Source organism: Rhinoderma darwinii, chromosome 4 (assembly GCF_050947455.1).
Source record: "Rhinoderma darwinii isolate aRhiDar2 chromosome 4, aRhiDar2.hap1, whole genome shotgun sequence".
Taxonomy (NCBI): Eukaryota; Metazoa; Chordata; class Amphibia; order Anura; family Rhinodermatidae; genus Rhinoderma; species Rhinoderma darwinii.
The window spans coordinates 293694081-293707765 of record NC_134690.1 but is presented as its reverse complement, the minus strand read 5'-3'; the positions used below and the strand labels follow the sequence as shown (position 1 = coordinate 293707765).

Genomic DNA, 13685 nt, shown 5'->3' with positions numbered 1-13685 from the left:
ACACAAAATCTGTATAAATTTGGTATCGTTGCAATCGTAACAACCCACTGAATAAAGTTATTGTGTTATTTATACCACACGGTAAACGGCGTCCATTGAGGACGCAAAAAAGTGTGGCGAAATTGCTGTCGTTTTTATTCTCCCCCCCCCCCCCCCCAAAAAAAAGTTAATCAATAAGTTATATGTACACTAAAATGGTGCTAATAAAAAATACAACTTGTCCCGCAAAAAAACAAGACCTTATACAGCTATGTCGACTCAAAAATCAAAGAGTTATAGCTTTTTGAATGAGACGATGGAAAAACACAAAAAATAGCTTTGTCATTAACCGCTTCCCGACGGCCCACAGTAAATTCACGTCGGCGCTTGCTTTGTTTTTTTGCAGCGCCAACGTGAATTCGCGGTGGGTATTAAAAGCGCGATCAGGTGTCTGAGTAGTGCTGATACCCGGATCGCGCTGTTAACCCCTGCCTCTGGTCCCGGAGACATGATCGGGACCTGATTGTTTCAGTTCCCGATCATGTGATCGCAGGGAAAGTTTGTTGTAGTATCACACTGGAAAGTTTCTTGTTACAACAAGCTTTCCCGGGGACCGATTTTGGGTGCTGCCGTCTGTTGTCATGTCAAAACCGGAGGCCATACAACGGCCTCCGTGTCTACCATGCACGGAAGCCTATGAGGACCAGCCACAAGCTCTCACGCCTCATTCACACGACAGGGTCCGAGTGTCGGCCGATGAAATCGGGCGTTTTGGGCCGTTTTTCCCGGCCGGTTTGCATCCGTTCCGATTCCGTTCCGGGCCGTGTTGCCGTTTTTAACGGCCGATTTTGACCCGATTTGCATCCGGTTTTTTTCCTGTCCGTTTTAAAATCGGATGAATTTCATTAAAATTTGTTGCCACACACAGCCCTTTGTAGATAATGCCACCCAGCCCCCTGCAGGTAATGCCACCCAGCCCCCTGCAGGTGATGCCACCCAGCCCCCTGCAGGTGATGCCACCCAGCCCCCTGCAGGTGATGCCACCCAGCCCCCTGCAGGTGATGCCACCCAGCCCCCTGCAGGTGATGCCACCCAGCCCCCTGCAGGTGATGCCACCCAGCCCCCTGCAGGTGATGCCACCCAGCCCCCTGCAGGTGATGCCACCCAGCCCCCTGCAGGTGATGCCACCCAGCCCCCTGCAGGTGATGCCACCCAGCCCCCTGCAGGTGATGCCACCCAGCCCCCTGCAGGTGATGCCACCCTGCCCCCTGCAGGTGATGCCACCCTGCCCCCTGCAGGTGATGCCACCCTGCCCCCTGCAGGTGATGCCACCCTGCCCCTTGCAGGTGATGCCACCCTGCCCCTTGCAGGTGATGCCACCCTGCCCCTTGTAGGTGATCCCACCCAGCCCCTTGCAGGTGATGCCACCCAGCCCCCCCCCCCCCCCACATTCCAGGAGAAGTCACTGACTTCAATGTCCATATATGGACAGTGTAGTCACTGACTTCTCCTGGAGAGGAATTCCCTGCCACAGGTCGGGAATTCCGCTTCAGAAGTTAGTGACGTCGCTGTGTCCATATATGGACAGTGCAGTCACTCACTTCTCCTGTAGCGGAATCCTCGGCCATAGAGTCGGGGATTCCGCTGCAGAAGTGAGTGACATCGCTGTGTCCATATATGGACAGTGCAGTCACTCACTTCTCCTGTAGCGGACGCAATACCCGGCCATAGAGTCGGGGATTCCGCTGCAGAAGTGAGTGACTTCGCTGTGTCCATACATGGACAGTGCAGTCACTCACTTCTCCTGTAGCGGACGCAATCCCCGGCCATAGAGTCGGGGATTCCGCTGCAGAAGTGAGTGACTTCGCTGTGTCCATACATGGACAGTGCAGTCACGCACTTCTCCTGTAGCGGACGCAATCCCCGGCCATAGAGTCGGGGATTCCGCTGCAGAAGTGAGTGACTTCGCTGTGTCCATACATGGACAGTGCAGTCACTCACTTCTCCTGTAGCGGACGCAATCCCCGGCCATAGAGTCGGGGATTCCGCTGCAGAAGTGAGTGACTTCGCTGTGTCCATACATGGACAGTGCAGTCACTCACTTCTCCTGTAGCGGACGCAATCCCCGGCCATAGAGTCGGGGATTCCGCTGCAGAAGTGAGTGACTTCGCTGTGTCCATACATGGACAGTGCAGTCACTCACTTCTCCTGTAGCGGACGCAATCCCCGGCCATAGAGTCGGGGATTCCGCTGCAGAAGTGAGTGACTTCGCTGTGTCCATACATGGACCGTGCAGTCACTCACTTCTCCTGTAGCGGACGCAATCCCCGGCCATAGAGTCGGGGATTCCGCTGCAGAAGTGAGTGACTTCGCTGTGTCCATACATGGACAGTGCAGTCACTCACTTCTCCTGTAGCGGACGCAATCCCCGGCCATAGAGTCGGGGATTCCGCTGCAGAAGTGAGTGACTTCGCTGTGTCCATACATGGACAGTGCAGTCACTCACTTCTCCTGTAGCGGACGCAATCCCCGGCCATAGAGTCGGGGATTCCGCTGCAGAAGTGAGTGACTTCGCTGTGTCCATACATGGACAGTGCAGTCACTCACTTCTCCTGTAGCGGACGCAATCCCCGGCCATAGAGTCGGGGATTCCGCTGCAGAAGTGAGTGACTTCGCTGTGTCCATACATGGACAGTGCAGTCACTCACTTCTCCTGTAGCGGACGCAATCCCCGGCCATAGAGTCGGGGATTCCGCTGCAGAAGTGAGTGACTTCGCTGTGTCCATACATGGACAGTGCAGTCACTCACTTCTCCTGTAGCGGACGCAATCCCCGGCCATAGAGTCGGGGATTCCGCTGCAGAAGTGAGTGACTTCGCTGTGTCCATACATGGACAGTGCAGTCACGCACTTCTCCTGTAGCGGAATCCCCAATCCCCGGCCGGGGATTGGGGATTCCGACTCCTACAGGGAGCAAAAAAAGACCCTCCTCACATGCACTCTGCACTGTGAGGAGGAGGAGGAGGAGGAGGAGGAGAGAGAGAGCGCGCGCGAGCGACGGAATACATGGCCATCACTCGGGACACATTCCGGTGATGCCGTGTATTACCCGGCCCTATAGACTTCTGTGGGAGCCGAACGGCCGAGTAAACGGCCGAAAATAGGGCGTGTCCCATTTTTTGGCGCCCAGGTTTCCCGGGCCGTCAAAAAATCGGTCGTGTCAATAGCCCCATTAGGGGTCTATTGTTCCTAATGCAGCCGGGTGACGGCCGATTTATGAACGGCCGTCACCCGGCCGGGAAACCCTGTCGTGTGAATAAGGGCTGAGGCCTCATTCACACGACAGGGTCCGAGTGTCGGCCGATAAAATCGTCCGTTTTTCCCGGCCGGTTTGCATCCGTTTTGCATCCGTTCTGGGCCGTGTTGCCGGCCGATTTTGACCCGTTTTGCATCCATTTTTTTCCCTGTCCATTTTAAAATCGGATGAATTTCATTTAAATTTGTTGCCACACACAGCCCTCTGTAGGTAATGCCACCCAGCCCCCTGCAGGCGATATATGGACAGTGTAGTCACTCACTTCTCCTGGAGAGGAATCCCCGGCCACGGGGTCGGGGATTCTGCTTCAGAAGTCAGTGACGTCGCTGTGTCCATATATGGACAGTGTAGTCCCTCACTTCTTCTGTAGCGGAATCCCCAATCCCCGGCCAGGGTTTGGAGATTTCGACTTCTACAGGGAGCAAAAAAAAGACCCACCTCCTCCTCCTCACATGCAATCTGCACTGTGAGGAGGAGGAGGAGAGAGAGCGCGAGCGACGGAATATATGGCCAACACTCGGGACACATTCCGGTCATGGCCGTATATTACCCGGCCCCAAAGACTTCTATGGGAGCTGGGCGGCCGGGTAAACGGCTGAAAATAGGGCATGTCCCATTTTTTGACGGCCAGATTTCCCGGGCCGTCCAAAAATCTGTCGTGTCAATAGCCCCATTAGGGGTCTATTTTTCCTAATGCAGCCGGGTGACGGCCGATTTATGAACGGCCGTCACCCGGCCGGGAAACCCTGTCGTGTGAATAAGGGCTTAGACTAGGTACATGTATGGATCAGCATGTATAAAAAAAAAAAAGGAAAGTAGCAGCATTGATATACAACAGTAGACACAATTTTTTTTTGTGTCAGACAAAGTGCACATGGCCATACTATGGTATATGTTGTATAGTAACAATTTTATGTGGTATTTCTATCTGAAGTTCATAAAGTAGATATATGTTAAATAGTAATTATTTTGTGTGGTATAACGATCTGTCTTTCAAGAAGATGTTTAAATTCAGTAAAATTCAACATTTTCTCTAAAATGTTTGTGTTTTTCACAAATAAACACTGATTTGTATCCACCAAATTTTACCACTAACATGAAGTACAATATGCAACGAGAAAACTGTCTCTCTCGCTTGGATAAGTAAAAGCATTCCAAAGTTATTACCACTAAAGTGACACATCTCCGATTTGAAAAAACTGGGCTGTGTCGACAAGACTAAAATTGGCTGCCTCGCCAAGGGGCTAAGGTAGCAGAAGTTATTGTCGTAGAAGTTGTGCCATAATCTGCCCAATCTACAAACCCAAGGTCTGGAATAAGGAAAGCAGTGTGTACAATTCTCTTCAGTCCCCCAAAAGTATATTTCAAATATATAAAATAGTCTGCTCAATGTATTATATGGTGAATTGCTAATAGATTGATGAATTGGGCAAATGGATTCTTCCATCTCTAGAAAACTTGTAAATTGCAGTTCTATGCCTGTTTCTTGTATTCAAATTATTATTATTATATTGTCAGAAATGGACTTTGTGTTTCTCCTTACTCTTTTGTATTTACCGCCAAGTTGCCCTCTTGATGGGTAGATTGAGGGTAGAACAGAGACAACGGGTGGCTTTGTGTCCGCCATAATTTTTACTTCACTAGGGTTTGCAGGTCTCCAGTTTCCCAGGTCTTTCTTAGCGTTGATTAGTTTGACTTCACAGACCATTTTAATTTAACGTTGGATTCACTTTAGTCCGTCTTAATTTTTCTTATTTTGTTTTCGCTTGTTACCTTGTGCATTGTAAGAAACCTCTCCTAAAACTCTGCAAGTAACTGCTTCTGAGACATCATTAAAGGGAACCTGTCACCAGAATTTCACCTATTAAACCAGCTATACCTGGAAGTGGGTGAAAAAAATCATTTTTATGTAACCTATAAATTATCTTTTAAGTAGCTCTGTACTTTCATTAAAGAGGCTCTGTCACCAGATTTTGCAGCCCCTATCTGCTATTGCAGCAGATCGGCGCTGCAATGTAGATTACAGTAACGTTTTTATTTTTAAAAAACGAGCATTTTTGGCCAAGTTATGACCATTTTCGTATTTATGCAAATGAGGCTTGCAAAAGTACAACTGGGCGTGTTGAAAAGTAAAAGTACAACTGGGCGTGTATTATGTGCGTACATCGGGGCGTGTTTACTACTTTTACTAGCTGGGCGTTCTGATGAGAAGTATCATCCACTTCTCTTCAGAACGCCCAGCTTCTGGCAGTGCAGACACAGCGTGTTCTCCAGAGATCACGCTGTGACGTCACTCACAGGTCCTGCATCGTGTCAGACGAGCGAGGACACATCGGCACCAGAGGCTACAGATGATTCTGCAGCAGCATCGGCGTTTGCAGGTAAGTCGATGTAGCTACTTACCTGCAAATTCTGATGCTGCTGCAGAGTCAACTGTAGCCTCTGGTGCCGACACGATGCAGGACCTGTGAGTGACGTCACAGATCTGCACTGCCAGAAGCTGGGCGTTCTGAAGAGAAGTGGATGATACTTCTCATCAGAACGCCCAGCTAGTAAAAGTAGTAAACACGCCCCGATGTACGCACATAATACACGCCCAGTTGTACTTTTACTTTTCAACACGCCCAGTTGTACTTTTGCAAGCCTCATTTGCATAAATACGAAAATGGTCATAACTTGGCCAAAAATGCTCGTTTTTAAAAATAAAAACGTTACTGTAATCTACATTGCAGTGCCTATCTGCTGCAATAGCAGATAGGGGTTGCAAAATCTGGTGACAGAGCCTCTTTAAGTCCTATCTTTGTTCTAAAAGAGTCATATCTTCATTCTTCAAGCCTTTGAGCTTTTCCCTGCCTCCTTACTTTTGATTGACAGCTCCTCACCCCCGCACACACACACACAAACCCTCGCTTGCGCAGCAATGTCCTGCTCTGGTGCATGTGCACAACGGGACACCATAGCGGTGCATGCAAAGTAACTAGATTTGAGGCCTGGACGACGCAGGGAAAGGTGTCGGACCATACATGACTGGCGCGTGCATGCCATCTGAGACGACATTTCAGCATTCAGGACGGGCCAGTTTTTAATGGTGGGCGAGCATAGGAAGAGGAACAAACGAGACTGCCGGAAGACCATAAAAGGCGCAAAATTTTTGCAACAGTCTTTCACGGTTGGAGGCGTTTTGGAGAGGGGATAACGGCAATTAACTTTTGGCCAAAGTGGCCGGTGAGGGGTAGAGTTCAATAGGAGAAATGCCTTACGTCTGATCTACTTTATTTGCTTGAATTCCAAAATAAAGATACACTTTTATACGGTGATGTATAATCCCTTCATTCAATGTCCAGACAACAATTCTGTAAACATAATACACATTTATTCCCCTTGAAGTTCAGTCCATTTTTTGCTTTAATGAATATGGGATTTATTTTAAAACCGATCACAAAGTCCGTGCTTACTGATACAAGGGCAGGTTAAAGGGGTTATCCAAATTATAAAAAATAAATAAATTGGAGCTGTAAATAAAAATCATTACGTACCTTTTTGGGTTTTTTCCTCGATGAGCATTTCTCATTTACATGCGTGCAACTTTTGACCACTACAGCCAATTAGAGGCCTCAGCGGAGATGTCGTATTCTTGGGATGAATGCTCAGAGATGGGCACCATGATGCCCGAAATACAGCAGGATGCAGAGATGCCACACTAGACTGTGTAGCGACACACCCTATATTGACAAGGAGCATAATGCCCAAATGTAAATGTATTCCTATATTTTCAGGATAAAGAGGAATTGGGCATAAGAGTTCTAAGAAAAGATGCACCAGCTTTGGTATTTCTTGGGGAATACGGACCTCTCTGTAGAGCTCATAGGTCCCATTTAATACATATTTATGATGATTTTTATTTCCTTGGTATAGTATGGAATCAACTGTCCATGTTAGCCTGATCCTACAGATGGTACTGTGTGCAGGAGTGTGCAGTGCCATCAAAGGCAGCATGTAAATTAACGGGCTTCTGGCTAGGGTACCATGCCATTAGCTCGTCAATTTATGTGGGGTGGTCTTTTTAAATGTTTAAAAATTAACCTTTTCGGTATCTTCTGACATGACAGAAGATGACGTCCATATGAGGTCTGTTATCTGAGACATCCACCAATTGCTAGTATAAAAGGCTTTGGTTATTCGTTATGAGTTAAAGTATCTCTACTCTCTGTAATGCACATTTGACTATGGGCCCCTATGTTCTAGAGGTTGTTGGAGGTCTTCGGTCACTGACCCCCACACCGCCATATGCTTACCTGTTTGTGTTGTATCCGAAGAAAGCTAAAAGGGAACATTTACTTTAACCCCTTAGTGACCAGCCCATTTTAGGCCTTAATGACCAAGCTATTTTATTCGTTTTTCTATAGTCGCATTCAAAGAGCTATAACATTTTTATTTTTTCGTCTACATAGCTGTATGAGGGCTTGATTTTTGCGGGATTAGTTGTGCTTTTTAATAGCACCATTTTTGGGTACATATAATTTTTATATTGACTTTTATTAACCTTTTTGGGGGGGATTATAACAAAAACCTGAAATTCCGCCATTGTTCTATGCGTTTTTAAATTGACGCCGTTCACTGTGTGACGTAATTAACATGTTACCTTTATTCTATGGGTCGGTACGATTACGGCGATACCACATATGTAGGGTTTTTTTTATGTTTTACGACTTTTGCACAATAAAAACACTTTTGAACTAAAATTATTTGTTTTTGCATCATCGCTTTGCAAGAGCCGTAATTTTTTTATTTTTCCATCAATGTAGTGATTTTTTTGGGCTTGTTTTCTGCGGGACAAGACGTAGTTTTGAATGGTACTGTTTTGGGATGCATGGGACTTATTGATTCATTTTTATTATCACTTTTTTGGGGGACAATGGAAAAAAATTGCAATTTCGCCATGGTTTTTTGCGTTTTTTTTTACGGTGTTCACCTTGCGGTTTAAATGACATATTAACTTTATTAATGGAGTCATTACGGTCGCGGCGATACCACATGTGTACTTTTTTTTTTTTTTTTTTTTTTTTTACACTTTTACTAAATAAAACCACTTTTAGTGGAAAAAAATGATTTTATTTATTTTTTTACTGTACTTTTTATTAATAATTTTTATTTCACTTTGATGACTTATTTTATTAGTCCCACTAGGGGACTTTACTGTGCGATGTTCCGATCGCTGCTATAATGCTTTGGTATACTTCGTATACCAGAGCATTATTGCCTGTCAGTGTAAATCTGACAGGCAATCTGTTAGGACGTGCCTCCGGCGCGTCCTAACAGGCATATGTCCAGGGCAGACCTGGGGGCTTTTATCAAGCCCCCGGCTCCATGACACCCCATCGGAGACCCGCGATTGCATTCGCGGGCCGCCGATGGGTGACAGAGGGAGTGCACTCCCTTTGTAAACAAAGTTAAATGCCGCGGTCGCTATTGACGGCGGCATTTAACGGGTTAAACGGCCGCGATCGAAGTAAACTTTGATCACGGGCGTTGGAGCAGGAGCTCAGCTGTCATCAGACCGCAGAGCCCAGGCTCCTGCCTGCACGGGAGACCCGTGCAGGACTTAGACTAGGCTGACGTGAAAAGGCGTCAGCCTAGCCTAAAGCCCATTAGTGACTCACGTGAAAAGGCGTATTGGTGGTCACTAAGGGGTTAAACCCTTCCCGACATTTGTCGTAAGTATACGTCATGGAAAGCCAGTGCTTCCCGCAAAATGACGTAGACTTATGACAAATGCATGGCACCGGCTCAGAAGCGGAGTCTGTACCATAATCCCCGGATATCTTACAGCTGACATCCTACTGTAATGGCAGGGACCGAAGTTAGCTTCGATCCCCGCCATTAACCCATTAAATGCAGCCGTCCTAAGCAATCGCTGCATTTAAGGTGTTTGCAGCTCATCGACAGCCCAGCAATAAAATCGCCGGGGTGTCGGTGGCTGCAATGGCAACCGAAGGCCTAATACTGGCCTCCCGGTGTGCCTAGCACGGAAAATTAGGCGGTGCCTGAAAGGCTTCCGTAGCCGCCGGCAGGATGGCGCTGGCTCAGGAGCTGAGCTGGCGTCATCAGCGGTGGATGTCAGCTGTATGTTACAGCTGACATCCACCTGTAACGGCAGGAACCGGAGCTAGCTCCGATCCCAGCCATTAACCCCTTAGGTGCAGCGATCAGATGCGATTGCTGCATCTTTGTGGTTAGCAGATCGGCAGCTGTGCCAACTGCTCTTATGGCAACAGGAGACCTAACAATGGCCTCCTGTCTGCCATTACGGAAGCCGATTATGCCCTGCCCGGAGGCGAAGCCTAATCTGCTTGCTGTCAGTAAATGACTGACAGATCTAATACATTGGACTACATAGGTAGTGCAATGTATTAAAAAAAAAAAACTGACAGTGGGATCTTCAAGTCCCCTAGTGGCACTAAAGAAAAGTGTAAAAAAAAAAGTATCAAGTAATAAAATAAAACGCAATCGCCCTTTTTCCCTCAAGTCCTTTTATTATTGAAAAAAATAAATAAACCATACATATTTGGTATCACCATGACCGTAACGGCCTAAACTATAAAAATAGGTTTATTCCACGTGGTGAACGGCGTAAAAAACCATGCTAGAATTTCTGTTATTTGGTCACTTTGCCCTACAAAACTTGAAATAGAAAGTGATCAAAAAATCACACGTATCCAGAAATGGTACCTGTAAAAACTATAGCTACGACGAAAAATTAAAGTTATGGTTCTCACAACTTGGCGACAGAAAAAATACATTCTTTTTACAAAAGTAATTTTATTGTGCAAAAAGTTGTTAAACATCAAAAGTGATATAAATTAGGTATCACCGGAATCGTACTGATCTGCAGAATAACGTTAACATGTAGTTTATAACGCATGGTGAACCCTGTATAACAAAAAACTAAAAAAACTATGCCAGAATTGCTGTTTTTTGGTCACCTTGCCTCAAAAAATAGGATAGAGTGATCAAAAAGTCGCATGTACCAATAATAACTACAGCGCGTCCCACAACAGCTCTCGTACCACTAAGTCTATGAAAAAATTTAATTAGATAAAGAGGCTCTGTCACCAGATTCTCAAATCCCTATCGCCTATTGCATGTGATCGGAGCTGCAATGTAGATAACCAGAACGTATTGTTTTTTTAAAAAACGTTAATTTTTGGCCAAGTTATGAGCTATTTTGTATATATATGCAAATGAGGTTTTAAATGAACAACTGGGCGTGTTTTTTTTCATATGTCCAACTGGGCGTGTTTACTTGTTTTACTAACTGGGCGTTGTGAATAGAAGTGTATGATGCTGACAAATCAGTGACCTGTCAGCATCATGCACTCCTCTCCATTCATTTACACAGCAGCATCACGTTCTTACTAGAACGATGTGTAGCCACATACACAGACATTAACGTTAATCAAGTGTCCTGATAATGAATACACATGACCTCCAGCCTGGACGTCATGTGTAGTCAGAATCCTGATACTTCTGAATCTTTTCTGTGAGATTTCCAGCGAGATTACGAGGTAAACGAGATTTCGTTTCCCTTGCTGGAAATCTCACAGAAAAGATTCAGAAGTATCAGGATTCTGACTACACATGACGTCCAGGCTGGAGGTCATGTGTATTCATTATCAGGACACTTGATTAACGTTAATGTCTGTGTATGTGGCTACACATCGTTCTAGTAAGAACGTGATGCTGCTCTGTAAATGAATGGAGAGGAGTGCATGATGCTGACAGGTCACTGATTCGTCAGCATCATACACTTCTATTCACAACGCCCAGTTAGTAAAACAAGTAAACACGCCCAGTTAAAAACAATATCATTTGCATATATATATATATATATATATATATATATATATATATAAAATAGCTCATAACTTGGCCAAAAATGAACGTTTTTCAAAAAAAAAAAAAAAAAGCGTTACTGTTATCTACATTGCAGCGTCGATCACATGCAATAGGCGATAGGGATTTGAGAATCTGGTGACAGAGCCTTTTTAAGGCTCCAATAAGTCAGGTAATAAAAATATGCGGTTGTGCAGATCAGAGGGGAACATTTTGTCTGTTTCAAGAGGCAATTTATCGGGCCCCTAAAATTAGGGAACCAGGAAGGGGAGGGCCCAAACATATCTGCTGGAAGCGAGGGTGCCCATATTATACCAGGACAACACTGTCCCAGCAAAATTCCCCAAACTGCAAAGGTGTGGGGTGTGGACCAAATGGGGGATAAGTAAAGACACCATTTATCAGTGCGAAACTGGCCTGTGCAGAAAGGATTTCTTCACAGCGTAACATACATTTATGAATTATTTTATTGTTTACCCCATTATTATACCACCTGACTATGCCCCTGATGTACTCCGCACAGCTTACAGGTACCCCCACATTTTAAACTGAAATACCAGTAATACACAAACAAAACTACTACCAAGCAAAATCTACGCTTCAAAAGCCAAATGGCGCTCCCACCTTAGCTAAACCTACATTTTCTTTGAAGGAATGTAGATTTCCATTTTCACGGCCTACTTCCAATAATTTCTGCAATAAACCTGTAGGGTCAAAATGCTCACTATACCCCTAGATAATTTCATTAAGGGGTGTAGTTTACCAAATGGGGTAACTTTTGGGGGATTTCCACTCTTCAAACCCGACATGGTGCCTAAAATATATTCTAATAAAAAGGAGGCCAAAAATCCACTAGGTGCTCCTTTGCTTCTGAGGCCGGTGCTTCAGTCCATTACCACACTAGGGCCACATGTGGGATATTTCCTAAAACTGCAGAACCTGGGCAATAAATATTGAATTGTGTTTCTCTGGTAAAACTTTGTGTTACAAAAGAAATGGTTTAAAAATGAATTTCTGCAACAACAAAAAATAAAATGTGTAAATTTCACCTCTACTTTGGTTTAATTCCTGTAAAACATCTAAGAAACCTTCTAAATGGTGTTTTGAATACTTTGAGGGGTGACGTTTTTAAACTGGGATGACTTTTTTTTAGGGGGTTTCTAATATATAAGGCCCTAAAATCCACTTCACAACTGAACTGGCCCCTGCAAAAATAGCCTTTTGAAATTTTCTTGAATATGTGAGAAATTGCTGCTAAAGTTCTAAGCCTTCTAATGTCTTAGAAAAAGAAAAGGATGTTCAAAAAACAATGGCAATCTAAAGTAGACATATGGGGGATGTTAATTAGCAACTATTTTGCGTGGTATAACTGCCTGTCTAACAAGCAGAAACATAAAAATTTTGAATTATGTTAATTTTTAAAAAAATTTTGGCGTTTTTCACAATTAAATACTGAATGTATCGAGCAAATTTTGCCAGTAACAAAGTCCAATGTGTCATGAGAAAACAATCTCCGAATCAGTTGGATAGGTAAAAGCATTCCAAAGTTATTACCACATAAAGTGACACATGTCAGATTTGAAAAATAAGGCGCTCTCAGGAAGGTCGAAAGTGGCCAAAGATGCAAGGGGTTAAAGTTTGCCTTTGCTTTTCCAGATTCCCATCTTCAACCTTTTTTTCACAATGTTTAGCATCATAAAGGAACTTCCTGCCCACTCTGGAAATGAACTGTAAAAGTCACTAGGTTAACTTTTTCCATGTTACAACCCTGTCGACCGGCTGATGATCGATTACTGTATCCTCCCTCAAAGTCCTCCTAATATTCACCTCAACTTTCCCGGCGCATGTGCTGTCTAACCGTGAAGCCAGAGGGGAGTTGAGCGCACGACTGGATAGTACGTTAAATGTATGGGATTTCAGCTGTGCTCTGCCAGGGGGTGCAGCTGTCAATCAAGCAAGCAGAGGTGCAGTTAATGGACCATCAGGATAACGCCAGACATATCTAAAGACCAAACGCCTAGTGGATTTTTTTTTTAAAATTTAAGTTACTTATATAGCGCCAACATATTACGCGGCGCTGTACATTGGTCCTCTTTTTTTTTACTGTCCCCATTGGAGCTCACAATCTAAATTCCCTATTGGTATGTTTTTGGGGTGTGGGAGGAAACCGGAGTACCCGGAGGAAACCCACGCAAACACTTAGAGTTCGGGAAAAGTTTGAGGATAGATTTTACAAGCACAGGGACTCCTTTACACATGATTTGGGAAATGAGGTACATGATTTTTTTTAAGCATTTTCAGACTATATACTTTTGTTTTGGGGGGGTCAAATGTTAACTTTTTTATGTCAAATTATACAGTGCAACATTTAATTTCTATTTTTATTTTTATTTTTCAGCTGAAGATGGGGCTTTGCTTGGAAAGATTGAGAAGGTTCAAGTATTTAGGAATGACCGACGTGAAGGTATTGATCTGAAACTGTCCAATGGCTGGAGGGA

The 13685-nt window shown here is 44.7% G+C and overlaps 1 protein-coding gene across 1 annotated transcript in view; it reads left to right on the top strand.

Moving 5' to 3' along the window:
* Positions 1 to 13685, top strand: part of GALNT2 (polypeptide N-acetylgalactosaminyltransferase 2) — a 166169-nt gene that overhangs the window by 72970 nt on the left and 79514 nt on the right. The window contains exon 6 of the mRNA XM_075862599.1: positions 13586 to 13651. Coding sequence (XP_075718714.1) covers positions 13586 to 13651 — 66 coding nt within the window. The remainder of the gene's footprint in view (positions 1 to 13585; positions 13652 to 13685) is intronic.